The 22,153-nt window shown below is 40.9% G+C and overlaps 2 protein-coding genes across 8 annotated transcripts in view; one reads left to right on the top strand and one right to left on the bottom strand.

Annotated features, from left to right (window-relative positions):
- AGPAT4 (1-acylglycerol-3-phosphate O-acyltransferase 4) overlaps positions 1-6,775 on the top strand; it is a 73,172-nt gene extending 66,397 nt beyond the window's left edge. For all 4 annotated transcript variants that reach the window (XM_057370402.1, XM_057370383.1, XM_057370392.1 and 1 more), the window contains one exon: positions 4,054-6,775. In XM_057370402.1, the coding sequence (XP_057226385.1) occupies positions 4,054-4,145 (92 nt within the window). In that variant the 3' untranslated portion in view covers positions 4,146-6,775. The remainder of the gene's footprint in view (positions 1-4,053) is intronic.
- A 1,092-nt stretch (positions 6,776-7,867) lies between these two features.
- The window catches only part of MAP3K4 (mitogen-activated protein kinase kinase kinase 4), a 67,062-nt gene continuing 52,776 nt past the window's right edge, over positions 7,868-22,153 (bottom strand). For all 4 annotated transcript variants that reach the window (XM_057370334.1, XM_057370352.1, XM_057370343.1 and 1 more), the window contains 8 exons: positions 20,843-21,034; positions 20,112-20,182; positions 17,906-18,022; positions 16,315-16,474; positions 10,398-10,520; positions 9,739-9,845; positions 9,359-9,538; positions 7,868-8,412 (listed from right to left, as the gene is read on the bottom strand). In XM_057370334.1, the coding sequence (XP_057226317.1) occupies positions 8,392-8,412; positions 9,359-9,538; positions 9,739-9,845; positions 10,398-10,520; positions 16,315-16,474; positions 17,906-18,022; positions 20,112-20,182; positions 20,843-21,034 (971 nt within the window). In that variant the 3' untranslated portion in view covers positions 7,868-8,391. The remainder of the gene's footprint in view (positions 8,413-9,358; positions 9,539-9,738; positions 9,846-10,397; positions 10,521-16,314; positions 16,475-17,905; positions 18,023-20,111; positions 20,183-20,842; positions 21,035-22,153) is intronic.

Below are 22,153 nucleotides of genomic sequence, written 5' to 3'. Positions count from 1 at the left end.
TAACGATGTAAAAGGAAGATTTTTCTGTTGACTGGAGGGATTTATYAGATGATAAAACCAGCTTTTCCCATTGCTCCTAGTAGACCTTTTCTCACTGTTTCTGACTGAAGCAGCACAGGGCAGTTTATTATTTCTTCGGTGGCATTTTAACAGCTTGCCTCATACTCCAGCTTSAGGAACTTTATGGCAATCCCTAACAGCCCATTGTAGTAGATTGCTGATTTTGGGTGGGTTTCAGAACCTTATACAAGTGCAGATAAACACAAAATAAATCTTCCATAACAGAAAAGAGMAGAGTAACTAGGAGGTCCTTCTTTCTGGTACCCTCTGCATTGTTTCTAGATTGTCATTTGTCTTTTGGATAAGTTCTGCTTATTGTGCTCTCCAGAAAAGTACTTGCTGGCTTGTAAGTAACTGCTGTTCAGGTGGAAAGAGCTGTAAGAAAAATGTTCCACTCGAGCTGGAGTGGAAGGCCTGTAAACCCTCAGATCCCAGCTCTGAGATCTAAGGAATGAATAACCAATGTAAGTACAGCTCTGCTTGGTTCAGCTCAGAYTCTTTCAGCCCCGAATAAAAACATCTCCTGTGTGCTGTGAATGCTGACCCCTTGTGCTTTGTGGTGCAGCAGTTCGGCTGTTTGYACTCCCAATAATCATCACACTGTGCTCATACCTTACTGCTGGTCKGGGACTGGGAGCCCTTTGTGATACTATTTGAACCAACACAAGGCAGTCCCTGCTCCAGAGGAGAAAAGCTGAAGTAGTTTGAGGGACAAAAGTGTTTTGAAAACCAGCTTTAGTTTCACAGGACACATGGCAAGAGATTTATATACACGGCTCACAGCAGCTCTTTAGAATTTGGTGCTGATGTTTTGGTGCTGAAGCAATGAGCACATCTGTTAAATGTCAGTATCTGTATTTGACAGCAGCAGTATTTGTTCTCCTCCTCCTACTTCCACAGTCTCAATTTGGCTTCAAAGAACCCAGTGTTGGGTTGCCCTTCATGTTTTGACAACTTGTGTTAAGGAGTACACCCTTTCTGCTGTAGAAGTAATTTATTATAAAGCTGTCAACAGCAGTTAAAAGGGGAATGTATGCAAAAGATGAGAGGGTTTCTCTGGGTTTTTAAAGGGWGCAGCAGCTCTTCCACATTTAGGGCTACAGATCTGTTCTAGGGAGGAGAGTGTTTCATCTCAGCCAAGTGCAAATAGTGATGAGCCAGCTCAGATTCCKTGGGAGCTGCTGTGGGCGTGGGATCACACTGCAGACCCGGGGACTTCCCAGTGTTCAAAAGCAGAGTGTGGATCAAAGGGCTGGAGCATGATGTGACCTGGGCAGCGAGGCTGGTGATGYCTGTAGGCTGAGACGAATGGAAGGTGAGGACAGGCCAGCAAGGCTGTACTAAGTTTTACAGCAGGATACAAACTATGTGCAGGATGGTGCCTGTGGTGATTCTGCCTTTTGGTGGGGCTACCAGATAGTCTGGCCTTTCAGCCTAGTGCCTAGAAACTGGGGGCTTTGGGGTGGRTTGTTTGCTTCCTTTGTGTGTGAGTTTGTTGCTTGTTTTTTCTCCTTCATAGTGTGTATGACAGGCCTTCAGTGGAAATGTCTACCATTCATATAATCTTTAGTTGTACAAATCTTAATTTCAATGCATAAGCTATATAAATCAGTGCAAACCATATATCTGAAATTCTTATGCCTCTGCTTGCTSTGCTGCTTACAGCACTTGCTGTGWRGTATAAAGGCAAGGTAACAGATGAGAAAAAATCCTGAGGTGTAAGAGAAAAGGTGGAAATTCTTTGCTCTGAGCTCAGGTTTTGCTGAGGGATGAGACACTGTGTGGACGTGGTTTTCTTGGAGCTAAAATGTGTTCCCAGAAAGAGATATTGGCTCTCCTGATTTGTGTCAGCTCAGCCCACCCTGAGCCCTCAGCACTCCCACAGGCAGAGCAGATCCTCAGCAACCTCCTGCATCTTTTGGATGCTGAGGTGGGCAGGAAGATGCAGGAGCACAGYTACCTCAGCTTGCCATGGAGCAGCACAGGGAGGCTTCAGCCTATAGCTTCTCTCACGCTCTTCTCAGGGCAGACTTAATAGCTGTGAGGGTTTAAGTTAGGCACTGCTTGTTAGTTACTGCTTGATCTCCCTTTCTTCCCTTTCTTGAAATAAAAACCCCTAAGTTCCTCTTACCACAGTTGCATGTAAAATAACAAGTGCATAAAGCSTTCAATATGCTGGTATCACTTGGGCATGCACCGAGGCACCAGGAGAGTTGTGGTGAGGAGGCAGCGCAGGGACAGAGAGTGAGACACCCCAGACTTGCCCACTTTGCTTCCACGGGCTTGGCACATGTGAGTAGTCCTCTTCTCCGTGCACCCCACCTTCCCCTGGTTGCAGACAGCTACAGGGTGAAATGGGGACAGAAGGCAGTGACAACTTCTGCCAGGGAGCAAAGGAATAAAAAAAAGTCTGTACTCCTGAACTAGTTGTTTTTTGTGTCCAGGCAGTGGCATTCTTGGAAGTGGATGAAATCCCCAATGTGGTGTGTGGTTGCTGTGACAGCTGCTCTTATTTATGCTGTGTCCCTCTCCAGCTGCTGTTTCTATCCTTGTGGTTAAAATCTTAATGATTTCATGCTTATTATTATGTTATGATCCCAGACTGCAGGCTACATGTTGGATCTTTCTCTTGTTTCCCAGCTCGTGTCCAGTTAAATGTCAGAGATGGTTTTCTGTCTTTCTTGCTTGTTTGTGAGAGTGAAGCCCTTCGCTTGTCTCAGTGTTCCTGTTCATGGACTGACAGTGAAGTGTAAATGACAGTGATTGTCCTCGGAGCCAGCTCCCTCTCTGGGCTGTTCACTGCACAGCTCTGCCTGTGAGAGGGCCCTGCTTTCCTGGSATCCACAAGACTCGAGGACAAGCCCTATGGGCAGACGAGCTTCCCAGTGTCCAGCCATCCTGTCACATCATGTGTGACTCACCCTGCTATCCAGTTACTGCTTGCTCTCTAAAAATTGTCAATTTACCGTCAGACTATAAACCACGCGTCGGTAGTGACGGGTCTTTGTGGCYGACGTTGTTTTGCCAAGCAGCAGCTGGTAAAGCACAGGGCAGCGCTGTTTGCCAGCTGGCAGCCCCTTCCCCTTCCMKKSYTMMMGAGCAGCAAATGCCATGACACRGTGGTGTATCAGCCCTGCTGGCTGMTGAGAATTTATTCWGGGTCATCCAGAGAAGWAAAGACCCATGGGAATGATCTGTTTAGAGCAYCTCACCTTACTGGACCTTTTCACCATCAGTCGGAAAGAAAGTGGGATTTGGAGGCTTAGAGGAGGTTTGTGCTTTTCTTGGGGTTTTTGGTTTGGTTTGGTTTCTTTTTTTCTAGAAAGCACTCTGAGCAGAGAAAAGATGTGTGTGACATGCTAATAGGTTTAGCCTGAAAGAAGCATGGCAGTTCTGAGTATATACAGTAGCTGAGCAGAAGCTTGAGGAATAATTGATTTTGGGCAGCTGAGCCCCTTTACAAAAAAATCCAAAAYTGTGAGGGAAGGAGTTTAGGTTAAGTTGCATTTAACTTAGTCACTTTATGTGCAACAGATAAAGAAGTAAATAAAATTATCCTTGCACATGATGAATGATTACCACTGAAATATCAATAATAGTCTTTAAAATTAGCCTGGTTTGTTGTAATGGGCTTTTTCATGAGCTGTCATTAGCAAACACYATAACTTACATTTTTTATGTTTATCAAGCTCTGAAGTGCCCTTKCACTTGCTTGTGCTCTTCCAGACATGGGGCTGTTGAAAGGCAGCAGAAATCCCTTCCTCAGAAGGCAGGGCTGTGCACACCTGTGCCTCTCACCCATCTTGCTTCCTTGTAGCCTCTTCCCTGCTGAAGGGAGGGAACGTGTCCATCCTGTGGTTCTTCCTTCATGAGAAGCCACAGGCATTAAACGAGTTGATCTGGAGTTGATCTTCCATGCTTGGTTTCACGATGCTACACCGGTGCAGATCTTCAGCCTTGCCTTCAGCAGCTCTAACTGTGTTTGTTTTGCAGCTTCTGTTGGTGTCAGATGGATGATCGGGGTTACAGAAATTAACAAAGGCTCCACCTATGGCAACAATGACAACAAGCAGAAACGAAAGTAGCATCTTCAGAGACTGCTTCAATCCAAAGGGAACAAATGCAACTGCTGAACACTCTTAAGTGCATATCATGGTCCTTCAAGTGAAATCAGAGGATGAGTAATTRCCGTGCATATCTGAATTTGTGCTCCTGTTTTACTCTGGGGGTTTGGGCTGGATGACATGCTGGAAATATGCACTCCTTCGTATACTCCCAACAAAAGGTTTGCACGTGTGGTTGGTTTGTTTTCCTATGAAGTGTCTTAAGTTTTGAAGAAAAAAAAAATTCCAGCGTGCTTATATGAAGAGACTTTACCTGGAAATTAACCAGAGGTGCAGGCTTTAATGTCAGAAGATTGTTACAAGGTGATTACAATTGATAGTTGTGTAGATCACACAGTTTAACAGTTTAACAACCATAATCTGTCAGTGTTTAAATACAGTACAGTGAGAGGCTGTGCTTGGTTATAGCAGTATTGGACTGAAGCAGCTCTGCTGAACTGACAGAACTGCAGTAGAATTTTGTACATCTAGAACTTATTCCCACGTGTGCACTACATGGGCCCTTCAGCCAGACCCTGGGCATCCAGACATCAGAGCCTGGCAGTAGCATAACCTGTATCAGAATTTGGCTAAGTTACCCACTGCCATCTCTTTCCCCAGGCCATACATCCAAGGCATAGCTGAAACCTGTAATTCATCAGAGTAAATGTCATTTTTAGTTTGAAAAAAACTGAGATAGTAAAATTCCTGTTGGCTTTAAATACTACKTAAAATTCCAGGCTATCCTAACAACTGTGGAACAAAAATAATTGGGCATGGCGTAGTGAAATAATGCAAAGTGTGCATTAAAATGTCTGCCCCACACCCATACTGTTGTGATCCTAATTAATCTGTTTGTCTTTTCTGATAAACTAGTTTACTTGGTGCCTCATAACAGTCAGCCTGAGGTAATAGTAAATTATTTTCTTCTGGGGAGGAGAGGGAAACTAGGAGAGAGASCTAGGACAGTAGCTATGGCTCATTTTTTTATGTCTGTCTTAGCTTGATTTGACACCTTTCTGAATTAAAYAAAACTAGACTCGATATAAATTAATTAAATTAAATAAATTAGACTTTATTTTTTTTTAATTAGACGATTAAATGAAACTAGACTTTCCACTCTGGGGAAAGTGGGGTTGCTCTGACATTTCCAGTACTGATTTCAGGGCAGCCACCTCCTTTTTTTAAACTYGCAGAGTTAAGGATCTGCACATTACTATAAAGAATTTGTTTAGAACAGGGGAAAATAGGGAACATAAACTAACAAATTCTGATTGGAATTTTTTTCCAATTTTTTTAAGTTTACAGATCCTGACCAGAGCAGTGGAGGTTTGATTGGCACTTTCAAAGACGGCCTGTTTTCACTGGGCATAGGACTAAACCATAACAGCCTTCAGTGAATAAAGTAAGCAGTCTTTGGTCTAGCAGCTGGTACAAAATATTCTATTTCTCTTGAAAYAGAATAAAACTGAGGCCAGAAGAAACAGGTTAATACAACAATATGGATCATTCCATGAAATATGTATTTGCTGTTCAGTACATCAAATAATTTAGAAACTCACCTTTTTTATATGCAGAACCTAAAAAGCAGGTGAAATAGTGCTTTTAGCRTGGAGCAGTAAGTGAAGTTTATGGATAGTGGAGGCAGCAAAATTTACAACATGAAGGAAGCAATAGGCCATGAGAATTGAGAGAGACTGGGTAGGGGAACCTTTTTCGTCACACATCTTGTGTACACATGCACTCCCCACACACTGAAGCTCTCATGAAGAGGTTGTATGATGCCRTGAACAGAAACCTGGGCTCTGGGTGTAGTTTTTCCAACAGATGAAACAGCCTGAGAGTAGAAAATAGTGCAGTATTTACAATGCTGTGTCATAAAGCACATGCCCTGCACTCTGCTGTAACACTCTGTACACTGAAAACTGAGTATTACATCCTGTAATAATGATCAGACACATTTACAAGCCAGATCTGAAGACATGTCYCCAAGAGTGTGAAAATGGGTGGAAAGGCAGAAAGGAAAGGCCTCTCCAGGTTAGCATTTTACTGTAAACATTACCTGGCAGGTYCAGTGGCCTTTTCTCAGGGTGATGGGTGAGTAGTTCTGAGCAGCAAATATGTACTCCTGGAGTGACAAAGGCTGTTCTGCCTTCTTCAAGAGCCACTGATTGAATATGCAGTAAGGAAGACATTCAGCAATTCCTCACGACTCACAGTCCTTTCCCCTCTAACTGTGTGCAGTGCCACTTCTCCAGAGGAAAGTACCAAACAAGTAAATACTTCTGAAAGAGGGCATAGATTATTTCATCCCCATTTCCTGGACCAACCCTTAGAACAGGCTGAGGGCCAAACACTCCTGGATCCATCCTCCTAAGCACTTCTGYGAGTCCTGGCACAGCACTGAGGCCCTTCCAGCACTCATTGAAACAGGAAGCTTAATGGTCCTTGCCAAAGTTAAATTTGTCCAGTTTACTGTATTAAAAGAATGACATAGGTCATTAGGAAGCAGTGTTTGCCCCTCATCCCCACAAGCAACTGTATGTTCTACAACTGCCTTAACAAAATTAGTCTTAATGTTTGTTTATACAAAAATAAAAGTATAAAAAGCTGATGTGCAATGAATGAGTTTTTTGGTTGGTAGGAACAAACTAGTAACAGTTTGCCACCTCTATCCCAACTCCTAAAAGCTGTCCCYAGTTCCTGTTTGTGTTCAAGGGCATCTGAAACAAGTGGGGACAAAAATCACTCAGATATTTCTGTTACACGGCAGAGTGAAGCACACAGCAGACTAGGGCAGGGCATGTGTACCTCAGGTGTTTTTATAATCCTTTGCTGAGGATGACAACATACTTCCCGTTCTATCACAATTGAAAATAGAGAACTGAAAAGAAGTCTTTGCTTGAATTCAGCATTGTGTTTTTGAGAGCCTGAACACATGCACAGCAAGGCTCATGCTTCTCTAGATACCTCCTCAACAGCTCATGCAACACCTGTGACAAGTCAAGGATTTGTGGATTAAGATGAGAGACAAGACACTAGAATATAAAACCAAATATCAAAAGCAAGTTTTAAGTCACCTATTGGAAGTCTAAAGCTGTAAACAAGAATATGTAAACTTGCACTAATGTTACAAGTAACAGTTTTAAGTCACCTATTTGTAATAGCAAAAATCAACTAGATCACACATTGCAGGCTGTTTCTTCCAACTGCTACCCACTTCTAACTTTGCTTCCTTGTCTAATGCTGATGACAGCTGGGGTGTGGTGGGAAAAATGAAAGCCCAGGATCAGAAATCAGTTTTCAAAAGGTTAAGAGTAGGTTCTTCATTTTGCCAAACAGAACACAAGAATCACCTTGTACAGTTCTCTTCTTGGAGACAGAAATGCAATGCAGAGCACTCCCTGTTCACAGTGCATCCCTTCAAGAAGAAAGTTATCCCTTAAGTAAATGGCAGTGTCAGGAATCGCCCATCATCTTCTTTCATCACAAGATCATTGAATGGGGAACCTTATTTCTCTTACCACATGTGTAAGAAGCATCTCACACTGCACATCTTGAAATTCGACAGAATCAACTATTGCTATGTAAGAGCAGCTTATTCCAGGTAGGTCAGCTTAGCAGTCTTATCCCAATGTTGCAAAAAAGTTTAAAATGTGACAGCCTCACACATTTTGGAAGAAAAACCCTTCACCAACTTCTCCTAAAATAAACCATTTATTGAGAAAAACCTTTTTTTTTTTTTAAATTTCAATAATCAGCCTTGTGCATAACAAATCCGAAGCTTGCCAAAAACAAATAAACAAAAACCCCAGTAAAAGTTCACAGTCAGTGCACTCAAACAGATTAAAAAACAAGGTCCATAATGCCTGATAACACTACAGCATTTTTCTGAACCTAGAGAGTTCAAAAATACTACATTATTAACATTACAAGTTCTCAATCAAATGAGAAACGGGARAAGGAACAAAAGGGGCATGGTCCATATACAGTAGTAATGGCACTTTCACTGAAACATGCAGCTTCTTCCAACTGGCGGACACTGTCATGTGAGCAACGTGTGCCGAGTAAAATGTACAGGAGCAGCAGAGGAAGTGACACTGTCACTTGTGCAGTCTTCGTTAAGTTCAACTTTTACACTGTTTCTCAGCAYAGTCTTTATGTAAATATTACATACAGTAGTGATTAAAATCTTGTCAGAATAAAAAAGGCCAGAGATTGAGTAACTTCACTCTTCATCTGTGCAAACCTGTGAAGGAAGCAAAAGACAATTACTGCAGTCATCTCCCTCCTGCAGCAAGATGACAATGGATCAATTTCTTCAGCACCTTCATCAAATATCTTTGAAGCTTTCCTTTTCCTCCCTTTTCATACAGTAATGCATTACAAGTGTTTGTATGGGAGTAGTGACATCCCCAYTGTCATGCTGCATCCCTTAGGTGCCTAAAGAAGCATCTACCTCTGATGGATGGATGGGATCTGGCTACACTGGCACTGATGAGGGATGGGTTGATGATCCCAAWCACACTGCTAACTGAACCAGAACACCAAAGTGATCAACTTTTTGCTGGAAAATGGGACAGAATTCAATAATCTACTGMGCTCCCACTTCTTCAAAAAAGAAGTTACTAACACAGTTCTGTTTGTAGCAGTGAGTATTCGCCTGTTCTTAAGGAAAGCATCACACCATAATTCATGCAAGAACTGCAGACTGTTATACCAGCTGCCAGATAAACATTCTGTTTGACCTTAACCTTAAGTACAAATGCTAAAAAAAAGCAGCTCCTTGCACAAAAGGATGTCTCAAGCATGTGTTGGTTTCACTTTTTATGGAAGGGACTCTTAACTCCAAAAACCTGTGGATTTGTACTTGCTAAAGTTTTTGATGGAGATCCCTTCAGATCCGATTACCAGCTGCTGAGTTTCAGCTGATGTATGTTTTTGGCATAAAGATAATTCATTTTAAAACAGCAGTGAAAGTTTATTGCATGGTGCACACCAGTCCTATAGTCAAATGCTTGCTAAAAACAACACATGCTTCTGGAAAGTTGCCAATCCATGTTTCCTGGACAGGATCAACTTGCTACCAGCCCTCACCATGGTACCAAGCCCTGTGGCATCACTGAAAATAAGCCAACTAACAGCTGTTCCCAATTCCCATCTGCAGTGTTTGTAGCCAAAGTCATCAGACAAACCTTGACAAAAGGATGATCGAGAAGCTGGCTGGCCGTCCACCTCATCTTTGGGTCACTTTCCAGGCARTGGCAAAGGAAGTCTTTCCCTTCTGGGCTCACTTTGTCTGGAATAGGAGGTTTATGACCCATCCCCACTTTATACATGATCTGGAAGTTGTGCTCATATTCATGCCAAGGCCTCTGCAACAGGTAACAGAACTATTAAGTGCAAGCTTTCATGAGAAACTCACTAACCACTAGAGCATGTATTTCTGTACTCCAAGAAATAAAAAAAAATCCCTGCAGAGTTCAGTGAGACAAATTGCTGAGAGTGGAACCAGAATTTGCAGAAAAAATTCCGAGAAGAGTTTGCATTTTAAGAGTATGTGAAACATCCCTACCTTGCCAGTGACCATCTCTATGACAACACAGCCCAGGCTCCAGATGTCTGCTGCACGTCCGTGCCCTTCTCCTTTAGCTCTAGTGATCACTTCTGGAGCCATGTATGCTTTGAAACAACATATATGATGCCATCAGTTCATACAGCAGAAGGAATGGTAAACATCAGGTGACTGACCAGGAAACCAAATGCTTTTTAAAACACATAATGAAATTACTACTCAGGTTTTCTTGCTATATTTTGCCGTTTGCTAGTTTCTTGTTCTTTGACATGTTTTCAGCACAACTGTCTCTCAGTTTGAAAAGTGGCARTAAAAATGCTGTTACAGTACATGCTTCCAGATACTGCAGTTTTTTGAAAATAGATTAAGCAGCTKTTCAGTGAGGAGAGTACTTTTCAGTAAGGCTGCAGAGAAAAACAGAACCCCAGAAAACACATGCTCCAGCAGATATAGAAACCAGACAAATATAGTTTTCTCTCACATTATATCACTCACTGATTTTTTTTTTTTTTTTTGCTTCTGGACATAAAGCACAAAACTAGCTAAGGTAAAATCGAATTTCCCTAAAACACACGGTTTTATTCCAGCCCAGACTTCTGGCAGAGGTATCTTCTTTTATGGTAACTATACAAATACCTGCCTAGCACAAGCTTCCTTACCTGCAGTCCCCAAGGTACTGTTCACTTCTCCAGGCATTGTCTGTGTATTGTTCTTCAGCTTCACTGAGCAGCCAAAGTCTCCTAGTTTAATCAGTCCAGATGAGGTAAGAAAGATGTTGGCTCCTAGGAAACATAAGAAAACACAGTAAAGCTTGTTTAAACCAGAGCTGAATTGAGGAATGAGGGCTTCTCAATATAGCCTTGGAAGTTACACAGTGGATAATAGCTGAATTCACACTTAGATCTTTACCTGTGAACTAAGTGTGGAATGTGACAGCATTAAAGATGTTCTGGTGGGTTTGGGCTAACAAAGGGTACTGGAGGTTGACAAGTATTCAAAYAAATTAAATAAATAAATAAATAAAAATAATTATGGCAGGCAAACAGCTTTCCATACAAGCTCGTCACAAGAAATGACTCCTTCAGGAATTCCAGTGCTTCTCATGACTGCTAAACTCTGAAGAAACTACTTCCTGGCAGAGGCTATTGCTGTGTCACTCCCACTAGCCATTTTTCAGTTCTGAGTCAARATAGATGATACCACACATGTCAATATAGTGTGTCCAGCAGGATGAGGGGAGGGATCATCTCCATGTACTCAGCTCTGATGAGGCTCCACYTCAAGTGCTGTGTCCAGCTCTGGGTCCTCACAGCAACAAGGACACTGAGATGTTGGAGCGTGTCCAGAGAAGGGCAATGGAGCTAATGAAGGGTCTGGAGCACACGTCCTGTAAGGAGCAGCTTAGGGAGCTGGGGGTGCTTAACCTGGAGAAAAGGAGGCTCAGGGGMGACCATACTGCTCTCTACAATTGCCTGAAAGRAGGGTGTGGCCAGGTGGGGTCACCRTCTTCTCCCAGGAACCAGAGACAGGACAAGAGAAAATGGCCTAAAGCTGCACCAGGCGTKGTTGAGGTTGGACATCAGGAGGAATTTCTTCACAGAAAGGATGGTCAGGCATTGAAAGCAGCAGCCCAGGGAGGTGGTGGAGTCACTGTCCCTGGAAGTGTTCAAGATACAACTGGCCATGGCACTCAGTGCCCTGGTTTAGCTGTTTGACATGGTGGTGGTCAGTCACAGGTTGGACTCCATCTTGGAGGTCTTTTACTACCTCAATGACTCTATGGTCACAGCTCTGCAAAACAGAGCTTAGAGCATTCTATTACATTTACTACCACGTGCCTACTCCTACTGCACTGCCAGAGTAAGTTTTGGAGGACTACCATTAAAATAACTGGCCATATTGTCATCTTACACTGGAACAAACTTCCCTAGCCTAGTTAAAAAATCTCCCAGAGGAATCTGCAAGTGGCTTCAAATTAGTTGCTCAACACAGCAGTGGAAATATGCCAAGTCGCTTTGACTACCTGTGGTTTTCTTTCATTCAAACATCCTGCCAAAATRTTCATGCTGACAGCAACAGTAAAAAGGTAGAACAGAAGGAAATCCTTATGTCTGGATTCTGCAAGTATCACAATGAAAGCACAAGAAGGTCGCAAGTATCACCTGGCAGAAATAGTTTCGGCTGTGATCTCTCTTGAGGAAAGATGGATAGTATGCACAAAACTGCTCACCTACGGTAGGAGTAGGCAGATACCAGGGACTTCATTACACATAGCTTCTTCCCATGTCACACAAAAGATTCATTCAAAGTGGCTCATCTCAACAGAACCTTCCTTCTAAAGTTTCTCACTTTTGTTCCACCTTTTAACAGTGCAGGAATTCGTGGCTGCTCCTCCTTTGTGTTGTCTTAGTTAATGCATTTTTCCCATTGGCTTGGCTGGGCATCTCCAAGATATTCATAGAGAATAAAAAGTATCCTCAAAAAGCTCGTCAAAAAAAAAGCAGTGCAGGTCAATGATGCTAAAACCCTGTTTCTCAAAGCACTCTGATTACTCTGACAACAGTCTTACTACTGTTTAGTCCACGAGCTGTTTTACAGAACTGCAATCAATGGGTGAGCAAAATCATTAACAGAATTAAATTCCAACCTTTAGTTGCTGCAAGTTTTTACAAGTTCTGGAAGAATTAACATTCAGGGAATACAATTCTACAGTTTGTGTCCACTGGTTTTCCACTTTTGGTACTCAGATGTTTGCACATAATCCAGAGTGCTTTCACTGGATTCTGCAGTTTGCCATCAGCAGAACCTATGTCCGGAGTCACCCTGCAATCACAGGCGTGTGTAATGGAGCTGGGCAGACCATCCATCCCTCAGCTTCTTCAAAGAAACAGATCCAGAAGGACACCAAAGCAGCACAAGAAGRCTGCTTGATGGGACACTAAGTATGGGCAATGCAATAGAAGAGCAACAGATAGTTCTTTTTCCATTGAACTACTGTCAACTGCTTTTCTAATGATTTTCAGGCAGTTGCTTGTCAGATAGAAAGTAGGTGCACTTAGCCTACACAAAGAGCTTAGGAAAAACAGTCATCACTAGCAAACACTCTTTTCAAGGATRTTTTGGAAACCTATGTTTCCATTCTTCAAGAAAGCAACCTGAAAATTTCACAGAAGGCTACAAAGAGGTTTCCAACCACCACAGTGGGTGGAGCTTGGCAGTCCAACAATCTCTCTTCTGGGTAAGTCTTACCCTACTGGGATAGTTTAGTTTAATACAGTTCAGAACCTTCTTCCAAGGCATTTCAAACTAGAGTTTGTCCCTTTTAATAAAAAGTAATGACAATTTAGCCTAAGTGTTACATAAAAGCTTTTGTGAGCCCTTTTCCTGAAAGCACTTGGAACCGTCAAATGGAATAAAGCACTGAACCAAAGTTTCACCAAGAAGACAGAGACAGCCCTTAAAGACTCATTTTGCAGGCACTTTCTGTCAGCTTGCACTGTKGTGCTGCTGGTGAAGTCTGCTTGTTCAGAAACCAAAACCAGATTGTAGAAGGAATCTTTAATAAGGGTYTCTCTGTTAAATGAAACCTGCACAGAATCCAGCAGGACCTGTGTAAGAGAAGAGCAGACAAGTGGGCAGTACTCCAAAGATGCCTGATGCTTTTTACCTTTGACAGTTAACGCCTCTGGGAATGTAATGAAATTCCTACATATCTGCATGGTGAGGAAGCAAAATAAAACTAAAGACCATGAGTAAAGCAACAAAACAGCACCACCCCCCATCTATTCCTTCTCTCCCCTTGCACATACACTAAGGCATCRTCACTGGAGGCACTTGGCAGAGGCAAGAGGTTGCCCAGGTGTGCACAGCCCTCCTCCTGTTACACCACAGGTCCTCCTGGGCACACTGCAAAGAGCAAATGTCAAAAGCGACACTCTAGCCAAAATCTAAAGCATTTAAACTCAGGTTTCACTCCCTGTACCTCTGCCAAATCAACCCCATAGAAAGCACAGTGAAAACTCACTRGCATCATAGTCCAAAGGTTTCGGTAGAAATCCTGTGAGTCCATGGAGCAGTACCAAAAGCYCCACTAAAGGCTGTGCTCTAATTCCAGAAAAAGAGGCAGCTCAGACATTCCACAGCCAGTGCTTAAGCAGTACAGCAGACAAATTCATTCAAGAAACAAGCAAGCTAAATGCTACTCTTGGATGAGAAAAACAGCTTTTGCATACTATTTTTCAGTCTCTTAGAGAGCATGACACATGCCCACAGTCTYCTGTAGTATAGTTTTCCATCTCTTSCTGAATGACCTTCCTTCCTTTGTGCTCATGAGGAAGACAGGATAGCAGAAGTTTTGAGATAAAAGGAAGACAATAATACAGTAGCAGTTTGATGAAGACTTTTTGGTATTGAGCATGTCATTCACAGGTTTCTGATTTCTAATGCCTCAGATACAATCCTTTCATTTTATGTATTAATCCAAGCACTCTTCAGGAACATGTCCTTCTCTCCTGAAGAGAATCCACAAGGCATGGCCTCACTGATTAATTCCTCTCAATTCAGCACTTCTGAGACCACACCTTGAGTGCTGCATCTAGTTTTCAGACTCTCCAATACAAATGACACACTGGAGCAAATCCAGGAGAGTGGCATCAAGATGGTCAGAGAGCTGGTGCACCCAGCATACAAGGAAAGGCTGYAAGATGGGTTTGTTCAGCTTGAAGAAGGGATGCCCAGGGAAGTGTGTTTATCTGCTGCTAAAAGAAATAAACATCAAAGAAATYTGATGTTTAGCAAAGTGGCCACGAGAGATCCAGTGTGATCAGAGAGCAAGATATTCGCAGGAAAGTGGTTTTAACAGTTTGAATGACCTATCATTCTTCCCTATCAGAAAAATAAGAGTACCAGTCTACACAAGAGCCAAAATTAAAGCTAGAGTGTTCTTTACTACTGTTAGCCTGAAAACYTGGGGATGAAATGTTAGCATAAAAGGATACAATGAGTAAAAGACTTCCAATGCATTAGGTATCCTTTACAAAAATACCCTCTGTGGTCAGTCTTTATATTCTGGCATAGAGTTTCAGGAAGGTCTATACTCAGATGTGCCTGCAGTGACCCTCTGTTATTCTCAAGAAACACCCCAACATTTGATATAAGGAACCTGTTGTGACAGAAATGCTCTCAGGTAACACAACATTACAGTTCTGTTAAACAGCTTTCCTCACTCCATGCATWTCCCTGAAGAGCAGAAGACCTATTTGGAAACATATCTATGTATCAGCAATGACATTGAGCAGCACAAAAGAAACCCCTGTCAGCCAGCCTTGGATTTTGATCTCAACGAGCTTCCAGGAGAGCATAATCCAACTMAGCAGAACCTGGACAAGGAATGACCAAGAAAAGGGCAAGGAGGGAACTGTGAAAAACACAAAGGGAAATCCACAACTGGAGAGAAACCTTTGGTGAGAAAGGAGAACCAGAAAAGGTAAGAYTGCTGGGGAATGGGAGTGAGGGAAAGTGTTTTCTAGAAAAAAAAAGCCAAAACTGACTCAAGAGTGGCCTACCTGGGTGGAAGGCCTCTGGATCGTAGATAGTTCTTTTCCCAAATGAGAAGCACGAGGCCAAAGGACCAAGAGCAACTGGGAACCTCCTACACTGCTGCGGTGATTCAAAACCCTGTGAGCAAGAGGGACATAGAAACCCAGCATCGTTGGGTTGCACTGCCTTGTCACAAAACCAGCATTTGCAGGGCATATTGTGTGCATTGCTTCCCCTACCTTCACCTAAGTTTCCTGCCATTGGTGAGCCAAATATGCCAGACTAACAAAATCAAGATAACCAGACATGGAGGATGTTGTTGGAAGGCGCAGAAAAAGAAAAATGAACCTGAAATGAGGACTGACACTGGATGTCTTAAATGCCAAACCCAACCCCCCTTCAGTTACTGTAGTTTCAGTATGCTAGTTATGTAAGCAAATGCTGACAGCCAGGCACAAGAAGATAAATATACAGAAAAAAACCACTAGATATAGGGATACCTTAAAATCACTTAGGTTCTTTTAACAACAGTTTTGTTACTAAGYTTAATCTGCCATTCCTCTGAAATCCTACAGTTCTTCAGGAAAATGGAATCACAAGGAATCACAGATCACAAAGTTTTGATGCACAACTCGAGCATTGTACACTGCCTGTCAGCTCTAGAAAATACCATTATATGCACAGACAAGAAGAAAAACAGCATTATGTAACTCAGTACATTATTACTAAAAATGCAAGGACTAACAATTGAGTTTAGATGAATCCCCAATAATCTTAATAACCTCTAGACAAACTTTAAAAATCATGGGTAAAATTTATGAGTTTGAAATGACAACTGTGAATGTTTTTTATGATCTACACTTAGAAAAGAAGCCTGAAACTAGCCAATAACTTGTAAACTGAAAAGTCAGTGGAAAGCTTTATACAATTAATRGCTGCATAGATAATGCACACTAGATATGCAAATACGTCCCCCCATCATTCCCCCTGCTCTCATATACCACACTGAAACAACATTACCTTTCTGGCTAACATTACCTTTAATGTCTCGATGAACAATCCCATGTTCATGCAGTACRTTGATAGCAGTTGTGATCTGCTTTGTGTAGAGCCTAATGACRTGCTCCTGAAGGCCCAGTTTTGACACCTCCTCCAGAGTGCCCTCATCACAGTATTCCATGAAGATGTACATTTCTTCCTGTTGTGGGAACCAAACCAGATTTCATTGGGTATCGTTTTTCATATTTTAAACACTGAATTAAGACAAAGTTTTCCTTACATCCTTCATTGTTCATGAAAAGAGTAATGAAAGTATTGTCTTATGTCTTAATGTAAGTATCATTTACCATGAAATATCTAATAAATCATCTCTTCAGAACTCTATTCTCTCTAGCATGCTGCAACCTAAYATATTCTATGGCACAACTATGGACACACTCTGCTACATGTCTATCTGCATCATTTCCACATAACGGTGATACTATTCAGTGGCATAAAAACACAGTGTTCTAGCATCAACCAAAATACACTTTGGAAACCTTGCAGGCATATTACACAGAAATTCAAAGAGACTTTTTGCTTACTTAGAGAAGGGGTGGAAAAAAAGGCACAAACTGATGTTTTGGGCTTGTTTTTTAYCCCCTTTCTCTGTCCCAGATCCTGCAGTATCATGTGTTGATTGCTTGGGATGGGAAAATTTTTTGCTCTTTGCTGTGGCTTGAACAAGCATGCCAACTATAACTCACTTCAAGGAAAAATTAGGTTTGTGCTCCCACTCTGTCTCCAAACCCAGCTGATTTCAACCAGACTGAATTAATAAAAAAAACATGGAAAAGACACCAAGCTCTTAAAAACTAGCCTGAGAAACCAGTGACCCAGTGGCACAGACACCCAAATTTGTGTCCCCAAGTAGAAAATTCAGAAGTCTACATCCCCTTCTAAATCAGCAACAGGTCACCRAAACAACTCATTCAATACTGAGCAAATCAGTCAAATCCAAACAGCACTTTCCAGCAAGACATCAGGACTTGAGACTTGCCAACAAAGTGGGGAAAGCATGTGGGAAGYTGGGTATCTCAGCACACAACTCTGGAATCCAACTCCATAGAAAAATAYATTTCATTAGCTCTGCTGCTCAAGCAAGAAAACATGCCTTTTCCTTCTGAAGAGATGTGAGCTGAACTCCAATACTTGTCTGGCAGCAAGATTTAAATGCCAGCACAAWTTTTTTCCAGGCATCAATATGAAACAATACGAGTACAATCCCTGCTAAGAGGGACAGGTTTTAGCCTTTCTAGTCTTTTATCTACATATAGAAGTTTCTACACCATATATGATATAACTTGCTTTGAGACCAGTTCAACAGAGTAGCAGCATAGAATACCTCCAGCATTACTCACTCCATTCAYTTATTGTAAGCCTTCTCTGTTTATGTACCAGTTCCAAAAAATCTCTGCAAACTATGTTTCAGAGACTTCAAGATCTGAATGAAAAAAGACACTGCTGTTCACACAGATAACCAGACACGATGAACTAGAATGTTCTCCTGTAAAAACCTCCAATAATGCAAAGCTTCTTAAAATTTTCTCTTTGCCTTACAAAAAAGCCCCAATAATTTATGTTTTCTTACCCTGTGGAGTTCCACACCAAAATATCGAACCAGATTAGGGTGTTTGATGCCTTCAAAAATCTTCAGTTCATCAGCTGTTTCTTTGATGGTTTTGTGATCGTTAGGTTGAAATCTTATCTGCAAGAAAATGCATCATTATTTTGCTGCTATTTCAAATTAATAAGGAACCAAAAAAGCAAACAACCCACCCTAAACTCAGACACAAACAAAATAATGTTTTTTTGTTTGCTGTTGTTAAATAGCATCATCACATAAAAAGCGCCAAAATACCCCCCTCCATCCCAAACTGAGACACAAAAAGTACACTAAGCTATTTCTGGAAAATTGCCTACAACTACGAGGATTTATAAACTTTAGAAGAGCAAAATGCTGTTACTTAAATGTGTAAACACATGTGTGCATGTACATATCTCTTCCTTGCTCACCTTATAGCTTAAGTGTGATAGACAGACACAATACAAAAGAATCTGAAAGCAACATCAGTGAGAGCTGTAATTCAACACAGACTATTTGCCAGGTATTTCATCACCAGAGAATCTAAGGGATCTCTTTGAGGGGTTTCTGCTCTGAGAATGAGGCAGCTGCAAGGAAAAGCTGTGGCATGGAACAGTACAATCAAAGGTTTTGATGAAAGAAGCACGTGTTCCTTACTTCTATAATATGCTGTGATGGTTTTCTCAGTGAGGAAAAACACTATCAGGTGTTCTGAAAAACTGATTTARAGCTTCTAATCACACAAAGATAAGCAAGATGAATAGCAAGTTCTGGAAGATGCTATTTTTACCATACCATTAGAAAGCAGAAGCTTCACAAACTAAGTGCAGAATAACTGCTTAAGAGAGAAATGCACCTATTTTGCCTTCAGTTCCTAGGATGTTATGGTTGTTGTGTCGTGTATAGCAATTCCTGGATACAGTCTGTATTCAAACAGTAGTAAAATTAAATATATGAAAATTGCAAAAAGATGACAAATGRTATTCAAGTATTTTACATATTCCCTAATGCATAGTTGCAATATATGTCTTTATAGTAAAGCTTGCCCACTATCATGTGCAGTTATTTTAATCACACTGTGGTTGAGATAACAACGTGTGAAGAAATCTTGGTGCAAGGACAGGGGAATGCAGTGTTCTTAACCAGTATTAAAAAATCCATAAATCTATCTTCTCCCAAGTTATTCTTAGAAAAATCCAGAAAAGCCTTTTATTTGGAAGTTGCAAACAGTTTGCATTCAAGCCCAGTGAAACAAAAATCTGTCAAACCAGATCTATTTATGAACTTACCTCAGCTTCTGCTAAAGAGCACACACATGCTAATCTGTAAACAGCACCTGCATCTAGAAAGCCACTGTGAATTACAGAGTGCTACTGATGGGGGGCGGGGGGAAGTGTGATTTCATCAGCAGAAAAAAGGGTAACAGCAACAAAATTTCAAGTGTTGGTATTAGTCAGTGAAAGAGCAGAAGCCCAGTCTTGCTCTTCTACACCATGYATATCACATACATATTGTGTGTATGTAAAAACTGGCTCATAAAACGTAACTGCTGCAACTTCCAACAGCTGTCACAGTTACAGTTGTTTAAAGATGCAGAAATGCATTAAAATGAAACAATAATTTAAAAGAAAAACAACCACAAGGTGTTGTAGGAGAAACAGATCTCTAAGCCTACATTTAGCTTTATTTACTTCTCTMCTGAAAACTAGATTTTCTGTACCCACCAGGTTAATCAGCAGTTTTGTGACTCAACCTAGCTCACCCTACGGGAGAAGCTGAAAAACATCTGATGTCACACTTCCTATCTTTTGCTCCAAGGAACGAAGAAAAAAGTACTAAAATGTGAAAGGAAACATTGCAAAGTAGAATATAAATGGTATACAGTCTTCACTGATCTTTCAAAATTATTTAAGATCTCTTAATAGAAGTTCACATTTATTAAACAAGCCTTAAGTTCAMAACAACCCTGTGAAATTAGTAAAAAAATGCATTATCAATTTTACATACATTTAAAGTTATAAGCTGAAAAGCAACTTAAGGAGGAAAAAGTGCTAACAGTAGTTGTGGGTCTATGAAGAAATAATCAKTATTTCCATCCTTTCCTCATAAGCTAATAGCAGTGTGCAGAAAATCTCAATGCCTGCTATGTCACCCACATTTGGTTTGGAAAAAAACCAAGGGCAGTAGTGAGTSTTGGTGACTCAGTACTCACTTCCTTCATTGCCATCAGCTCTCCAGTGTCAACACTGATACAGGTATAGACCTTCCCATACTGGCCTTCACCTGCAAAATCAGAGTAAGGAAAATTCAGTAAACCACCTCCAATAAGCAACAGGTAAATCAACTGCAATGAGAAAACATCACTGAAAGCAGCTTGTCAACACTTTTTACCTTTCTTTTAATTTAAAACTTCAAGTTGCTTTTAACTATAACACATACTACATTCATAGCCCTGAATTCAAGCTGAATAAAAGTAAAAACATTACACTAATCAGCTCAAAGAAAACATCTCAAGAACAAAGACTTTCCTTCAAAACCCCAAACCAGAGAGTAAAAAATGATCATATGGGGGAAACAATATGATTGGTGAATTAAATCCCAGCGTYTGAACTGATTTCCCTTTGTATTTCTTGTTCTTCCAAATGTAGAACTCAAATATTTTATAGGGTTAAACGCATGCATTTATCACAAGATCATACCTAGGTAATTGTCCTAACCAAATCCTTCTCCTTTTTTGTTTCTTGTTATTTGACCAATGAAAACTTCAGAGATATTCTGCATTAAGAAAATCCTAGTTGCAACAGAATTTTGTATTTTTACATTCTGATTTCRGCAAAGCCGATAATACTTATGCAGAGACTCAAGATTTTAAGGAGAGTCTTCAATTTCCTTCAAAGTAAGTTTGGTATTTTAGCTTGATAAATGAAAGTATAATGGACATACCAATTTTGTTTCCTCTCTGCCACTTGAAAGTCACTTTTCTCAAACCTACATGCATGACGTTATCATAGGATTTCGGTGTGTCACAAACTTGGCCAATGATGTTCTTCCTTCTCATCTCTCTGTATCTCCTTTCTTCAAACAACTGAACAGACTTTTGAACAGCTTCCATCGGGGCTTGCTTGGAAGCAGTGTCTAAAAAGAGTGATGAACAATTTCCTTGACTGAGAAATATTAGCTGTATTTTGTTACCTTTTGATATCATATGAAGTGACCAAAGTTAAAAGAAAACTGTTCTGTGAGTCTAATTAAGATGTAGSAAAAGAATAAGACATTTTAACAATCACATATGAAACCATCACTTATGAATCACACACGAAACTAAGGTAAAATTTCCTAATCATCTCTTACTTGATTCAAGGAAATCACAATTAAGAAATGCAACACTTTTGCATTTGACCAGTAACTAACCTCTGAGAGTGGAGATACATTAGGGTCATAAAAGCACTAMGGAAAGAAGGATAGGAAAGGTTTTGTTCTACAGAAATATGAGAGATTTCCTGAAASACTCATGGCATCTGTTATTTCAAAGATTAAGAGATATTAGAAACTCCAGCTCTCACATCTTATCATGAAACAGCATCCTAGTGAGTGAAGCTGGAAGAGATCTCAGGGCAGCATTAGYTCATCAGCTCCTTGTAAAGCACAAAAATCACACACCTGTCACTGCTGACACCAGTAGCCTAACCTGTTCCTGGCAGTTTCCAAAGGATGGAGATACTGATACTCCCAAACAGTATATTCTACTCCCCTACCATAATTAATACTACTTCCTCTATTCTAAATATGCCTTGTTGTAGTTTTAAATCAAAGTCTTTGTCTTATTCACAGTGAACAGTAAAAGCAGTTCCCATTACAGCAATCTTTCAGAAATTTTCAACTTTTCCCTTATTCTTTTTTAGTTTAAATGAACTCAAATCCCTCCACTATTTATGTTCTGACGTGTAGATTTCAAAACAAGAATCTGTAGTTCTTCCTATGTTCTGTGTAAGCTGCATAATGAGACCTGTTTCTAATGTGACAGAAATGTTTTCTTCACGTTTCATGAGGTTCCACCCTGYCACAATACACGCAAGCAAGCTTCACGCATCAATCCATACAGTATAGGAGTGTCTGAAGGTATCAAGTCACTATCAATTTCATGAAAATGCATAGTAGGACAGAGGAAGGGGACCAACAATAGTCTTATATTTAGGGAGCAGTGTGGGATTACATGCTATTAGACATTCAAAACAAGAAAATCCCACAATGGAG

Source organism: Malurus melanocephalus, unplaced genomic scaffold (assembly GCF_030028575.1).
Source record: "Malurus melanocephalus ecotype Western Australia unplaced genomic scaffold, MMel_1.1 scaffold_5, whole genome shotgun sequence".
NCBI lineage: Eukaryota > Metazoa > Chordata > Aves > Passeriformes > Maluridae > Malurus > Malurus melanocephalus.
The sequence above is the reverse complement of the archived record's forward strand: the minus strand, read 5'-3'. Positions and strand labels throughout refer to the sequence as shown.